Source organism: Penaeus japonicus, unplaced genomic scaffold (assembly GCF_977035675.1).
Source record: "Penaeus japonicus unplaced genomic scaffold, GWHDUDI00000001_assembly GWHDUDI00000034, whole genome shotgun sequence".
Classification (NCBI taxonomy): Eukaryota; Metazoa; Arthropoda; class Malacostraca; order Decapoda; family Penaeidae; genus Penaeus; species Penaeus japonicus.
In genome coordinates this window covers 17,232,846-17,240,345 of record NW_028234436.1, presented here as the reverse complement: position 1 = coordinate 17,240,345, position 7,500 = coordinate 17,232,846, and the positions used below count along the sequence as shown (strand labels likewise).

Genomic DNA, 7,500 nt, shown 5'->3' with positions numbered 1-7,500 from the left:
TGCTTATTTCTCATAAAGCCAGGAACTATAATCAATTGCACAAAAGGTTTTGAATTTCTCCTTTGTAATTACTTATGTTTACACTGGATATGAAAAGAGAAATTTTTCACCCAACAGCCAATCTTTGTTTTCTCTTAACACATAGATATATCAGTGAAATCCCATCATTGATAATTATGATCAACATTATCATTATAATTGTTATTGTTATCATTGTGATCATTATAACCATTTTCAAATCTTAAACCGATTTATAACATCTGTATTATTGTTTCGGTTCAAAACATTTACCACGCGTTCCGTGTCTTCGCGTAATTTTGAGATTGTTAATAATAATAGAAATGCAGAAAATTTGATATGACTGGTTATGATAATATTGATAAAATGGTGATGATTATATGTTGCTGTGATGGTGGTTACATCGATAATGATGATAGTAACGATGAGAGAATGCTGATAGTAATTATAATAACTATGATAATGAATATGAAATGTATGCCAATAATAGTTTTAATTAGGATAGTAATGGAAACAACAACAATGATAACTATAATGATAATGATAACAATGCTAATGATAATGGGGTGATGATAGTGGTATAAACTATGACAATATTGATAGTGATAGTAATATTGATAACGAAAATGATTGTGATAATGAAAATACTAATAGTGATGTTAGTAATGATTATAATAACATATGATAATGAAATAATGATGATGATGATGATCAAAAAGATCATAATAACGATAATGATTATAGTAAGAACAATATCAATGATATAGATAACAATGATGATGATTATAAAAACTGAAAGAATAACAACAATGGAAATAAGATGGCAATGAGGATAATAATGATGATAGTAATAATAATAATGATGACAATAATAGTGATATTGATTATGTTGGTAATTATAGAAAAGAATGATAATAGTAATTATGATAACTACAACAATGATAATTATCATAATAATGATAGTGATAATAATAATGATAATTATTATTATCATAATTATTATCCTTGGCATCGTTATTATCATTATCATTATTATTATTATCATGATTATTATTGATTTCACTATTACTGACTTCATCGTTATCATTGCTATGATCATTATCATTACTATAATCTTCATTATCATTATCATAATCATCATCATTATTACTATCATAAATCATATCATCATGAATGTTTTCATCATTATGATAATGATAAAGATAGTTATCATTTTCCTGATAATGATTATAATGATTTCGATGGTTATCAAAATAATAATAAAGAATATTATTGTTATTATTATGATCATCACTTTTATTATCATTGCTGTTATTATCATCATTATCAATATTCTATTGTCATTTTTTATTGTTGTCATTATCATTATTTTTATTATTATCATTTTTATCATCATCATTGTTGTCATAATGATCATACTACTAATAACAATATTAGTTATCATTGTTTTTAAGATCATCATCATTATCATCAATATAGATATTGTTTTCAATCTTGTTATCATTATTATCATCATAATTGTTATTATGATTATCATTAACATTGTTACTGTTGTTATTGCCATTGTCATTATCAACATTGTTATTATTACAAGTGTTCATCTTCTCTGTTCATCAATATTATCATCATTATTTCTTTAATTATCATTATTGTTGTTACCCTTATCATTACCATTATACTTATCATTATTCATTATCATTATACTTATCATTATTCATTATCATTATACTTATCATTATTCATTATCATTATACTTATCATTATTCATTATCATTATACTTATCATTATTCATTATCATAATTCTTATTGCTATCATTATCCTTACTATTATTATCAATATCATCATCATTATTATTACAATTATTGTTGCGATCATCACTATTATCATCATACTTATCATTACCTTCATTATTATAGTGATTTTTATCGTCTCGGTTATTATAATAATTATTATTCATTAAAATAATCATCACCACCATTATCATTACTATTATCACTTTTTCATAATGATTATCATTATTTTCATGATCATCATTGATCATGATGATCATCATTGATCATGATGATCATCATTATCATTATAATTGTTATTGTTATCATTGTGATCATTAGTATTATCATCATTATTATCATTATAGCTATATGTATGCTAATTTTCATTCCCATCATTATTATCACCATCATAATTATAATAATTATCATCATCATCACCAGCATGAATGTACAATAATAACTGTCATACGCTTCATAGTTGAATCCTTTGACTTCCTCTGTATTTTTTTAAAACCAAGAGACAGCTCTAATTATTAATTATTATCATTATCATAATCACCATCATAATCATCATTATCATTGTTTTCATTATTATCATTATCATCACCAGTATTACCATCATTATCACCGTTATTGCTATTCTTATTAATATAACCATCATCATTATTACCATTACCCTGTTGTCGAGTCCCTCCTTTAATATGATGCACAATCACATGGGCGTACTTGCAAGAGGGTTAATCAAAATGACCGACGCCCATGACACCCAAGAAGGAGATAGTGGAAACGTGAAAGAGAAGGGCGTGTGTATGAGAATTTATATCGGTTGTAAGATTGTTGTACTTGAAACCCGGTAACAGACAGAAGCATCAATTATTGGAGTAGCGAGGGATATTAGTCTTGTACCTAACATTACAAGTATCATCATTAATATTGTTGATGATGATGATGATGATGATGATGATGATTATTATTATCTTTACTATTATTATTATTACCATCATTATTACTATTATTGTTATTATCATTATCATTATTATTATCATTACTTTTTATCATTATTATTATTATTAATATTACCATTTATATTATTGTTATCATTGGTATTACCATTATCATGTTTATTGTTGTTGCTTTTATCATTATTATTATCATCATAATTATCTTAATTATTATCATTATCATCATAATTATTTTAATTATTATCATTATCATCATAATTATTTTAATTATTATCATTATCATCATTATCATAATCATCATCATCAATATCATTGCTTTCATTATCATTATCATTACCAGAATTATTATTATCATCATAATTATTTTAATTATTATCATTATCATCATAATTATTTTACTTATTATTATTATCATCATAATTATTTTAATTATTATTATTATCATCATTATCATAATCATCATCATCAATATCATTGCTTTCATTATCATTACCAGAATTATCATCATTATCACCGTTATTGTTATTCTTATTAATATTATTATCGTTATTATTAATATTACTATCATCATTATCAATTCTGTTATTGTTACTTTCATTATCATTATTACTATTGTTAACATTGTTAACTATTATTGTTATTATCATTATTGTTCTAGTTGTTATTATAATCATTATTTTTATCATTATTACTTGCGTTTTAAATCATTAACTTTATTATTGATATTATCATTATTGTCACTATTATCAGTATCATGATAATCATTATTATTGTTATTATTATTTTTATTATCATCATTATCAGTATTCTAACTGTTTTTCAATTATCATCATGATCCTTGATATCATCACTGCAATGATAATAGCAATCATGATGATGATTATGATGGTGATAATGATAAGCATCATCATCATCGTTATCATAATGATAGTTATGATAATTATGATAATAGTAACAGCGATAATGATGATTATGATAATTACATAAATGATGATAATAATGATGATATCACTAATTATAATAAAGGTGATATCACTAATGGTAATGATAACAATAATGATAATGATAACAATAATTATAACAATGTTAATGATAATGAGGATAATAACGATGACAAAGATAATAATAAAAATGATGATAATAACGATAATGAGAGTAAATAAAAACAACAATTGTAATGGTAATATCAATGATAATAATCATAATAAAGATAATGACGATGATGATAAGAACAGTATTTATTATAACGATGATAATATTTATGTTAATAAAGATGATGAAAATAAAGATGGTAATAATTATGATGATGATACTGATGATAACCATAATGCTGATAATGACAATTATGATAGCAATAGCTATGATGATACTGATAATAGTAAGTTATAATTATAATGATAATAATTATAAGAAAAATATAATGATAAAGCTAATAATCATAACGATGATAATGATGATGATGATGATAATAATAATAATAATAATAATAATAATAATAATAACGATGATGAAAATGATGCCAACAAAGATAATAAGAGAATGATGATTAGATGATAATAACGATGATAATGAATATACAATTATAATACTAATGATGATGATAATGAAACAAATCATAATCACATCAGTAATAAAGAAATTCATAAAGATTGTTCACGATGACATAAATAAAATACAAAATGATCATATCCTTTTATAGCATGGTATCTATACCGTCAAATAACATCATTCTACAGGACCCATGATGGTGATAAGCTTATCTATGTAAAGAACAAAACCTATTGACTTTTTTACCATTGTCTGACGCCAAACAATGACTATATCGATTATTCTGGAAAATGGAGAATTTCAGGATATAGAAAAGGCTATAAGATGTGTGTTATTAGCTCTGTGAAACTATATCTTTGAATCTTTTCGCCGTCTGTTATTTTTATTATAAAACGTTTGGATTATTTCAGGGATTTACAATACAAAGAAGTTAATTCTTCGATTATCTTGGGTAAATATTAAACAAGAAGCTTAGACATGCTGGGTTTTCTTTTAAAATGGTTATGGCATAGGATATGTTTCTCCAGGAATGAATATATTTGTGCGTTTTAATTTTTTAATGAAATTGCAGTGGTGTATTATACAAGTGAGATGCAGAGAAGAACCATCCGCTCGGTAGTGGATAGTAGGCAAGGTCGCTTATTATTTGTTTAAATTTCCTGGCCATGAGACGACAAGAAACCACGGCTTAAATAGATAAACTCCGATTAGGATGAGTTGGTGTGTCATAATTAGGACCAAGAAGTCAGTTTGCATGGCTTATAATGATAAATTTTGAGAAAATAAGAGTGGCTGTGGGGAATTTCCTAACCGGCAACCCCTAGGCAGAGCAAGACGACAGGGCGAGCAGTCACTCAGTCAGCTGATGCAAGGGAGCCGAGGGGGGAATTGTGCCAGTGTTCCTTCGTCACCACCGCTGCTCGCTCGTTCTCGGTGCTACATGAATCGTTGGAACTTGTAAGGGATTTTTAAAGGTTCACACGTAAAATAAACGACACCATGAGTGGCTTTGACGAGATTCTGGGCACGGAAATCGAAGTGCGGAAAAGAACTTTAGACCAGCGTTCGGTTGACACAGACAAGGACCTTCCAGATGCCGCGTTAGATCCCGATTTATTCCCAGAATTCAGTAAGCTCCTGGAAGACCACGAACCAGGGGACGACGACAGCCAGGGATGCCCACTGCCAGGGACGCCGGAGGACGAATCGCTCATCGACTCCAAAGAGGTAGGAGAGCCAGCCGATGGCAAGCGAGCTCTTTGTTGTGCCACGACCCAGGTGGCGATAGGCCTATCTTCCCATCATGTTTTGCTGGTCCTTGAATGACCTTCACGCTCTCCCCCTACCCCCCGTTTGTGACCTTTTAAGGCACGGCTGTTGGGGGATATTTAGGACTTGCTTGACGTTTGCGGAAACAGCTGGCCTTCACAGCCACTTGTGACCTCCATATATCCTACAGTGTGTCACCATAACTCTTGCCCATCATTATGTGTGGCCTTCATCAGTCATGATTTATGATTGTGCTCAAAGATATTTATATATGTATATGATTACAGGCCTAAGCTCCAAGGTCCAGTTCTGTGAAGGCTACCTGTTTTTTTTTTTTTTACTGTTGTATTTACCATACAAGGTTATTTTATATTCCTTGCTGTTATTCAGGCATTAATATTAAGTAAAGCAAATTCACCACGTAGGACAAAGCATCATATACACTTATTGCCTCGTTGGCTCCTTATCTTTCTTTCCTGTTTATTTTGCTATCGTGTTTGTTTGGGGGCAGTAGCACTTAACTGTTGCTGGGTGGGGGTTGTAACAAAGGGACAGGGGTTGTTTGGCTGGCTGTGTAATTAGCAAAAGGTAGGGAATGAGGTTGTACTTTCCCTTTGTGTTCTTTTTTCCTATTTTTTCTCGTGTTTTTCGCCTTGTTTGCTTCAAGTATTTTGTTTTGCGGCAGAGTTGGGATGTTCTGCTTGTACATTCAGACTTATTCTCCACTAGCAAATTTGGTACTTATTAATTCAGAAGAGGTTTTCATAATTGATATTAACAATTTTGATTTCAAATGTAGTCCTTGGAAACCATATACAGCAACAATATTGGTGGTTATTATAATTGCATTGACTAAAGCCTATGGAACTAGACCATATATAAGTTGGTCTTTCAAGAACATCAAGAGTAAGGCGATAAATTGAGGTAATGCCAATGACACTAGAGTCAACAGTTGATGCTCCGTTGGCTCAAATGGAACTTCAAAATAACCTCCATTTGAGGGGGTGTTATAGGGCTGAGATACGTGATTTATTGATAAGGCCACTAAGCAATTGAGACCTGATGAATTCCATGAGGTGAACCAATAGATTCATTTATTAAACAAGGCCTTAAGATTTATTGATGTATAGATCTGATGTATTGTTTATCTTGTATTCTTTATGTACAAGGTAATCAGGAGTTGACAGATGATATATTGTAATGTCTTATTCTGTTTTTCTAAGATGATAAATTGTAATATCTTATTTTGATTTTCTGTGACATTACCTAGTTGTGACTAATTGTGTGATGGAAAAGCATATATTTAATTTCTAAAATGAAGTTACAAATAGAACCAAGTAACATCTTTCACTATGAGCATGAACATTGCATGGCATTTTGTAGACACTTGTAAATGATCACGTATGGAACTAATCCCAGTTCATTTTACCGAGTTTAATGTTGGAGTTTTGTTAGCTAGTGTTGGACAGGCCTTGGTAATTGTTTGGCCAAGTCAGTCATTAAGTTTATTAATTTTACGGCCTTTATTTTCAATATGCAAGGACTAGTCATAGAAGAGGAATATCCTAGAAATCATAAGTTTCATGTACTGTACATGTGCAGTATTACCTGTAATGTAATTGCATTGCAGTAAGCAATATTTCTTGTATTTGTTTTTGTTCGTTGTTGATTTTTGTTCTTATGATCTTTGCATTCTCAAATTATGCATGTGTTGCTGTTTAGGTCAGTATTGATACTCAATTGTTGAAGGAAAAGAATTGCCTGAATATGATTGACAATGTGTAGTATGCAATATGCAGAACACATCTTAGAGCATTGAGTATTGTCTACTTTGCAAGCTCTCTACAATATTTTTTCATATATATGTGTCAATCATTGGGGGTACAGCCTTTAGTTCCATATATATAGAATGTTTGTGAGTGTGCGTGT

General features: G+C 29.3%; 1 protein-coding gene across 1 annotated transcript in view; it reads left to right on the top strand.

The window, feature by feature from the left end:
• Nucleotides 1–5,122: 5,122 nt before the first annotated feature.
• Nucleotides 5,123–7,500, top strand: part of AdipoR (adiponectin receptor) — a 30,165-nt gene continuing 27,787 nt past the window's right edge. The window contains exon 1 of the mRNA XM_043009316.2: nt 5,123–5,529. Within this exon, the coding sequence (XP_042865250.1) occupies nt 5,302–5,529 (228 nt within the window). The 5' untranslated portion in view covers nt 5,123–5,301. The remainder of the gene's footprint in view (nt 5,530–7,500) is intronic.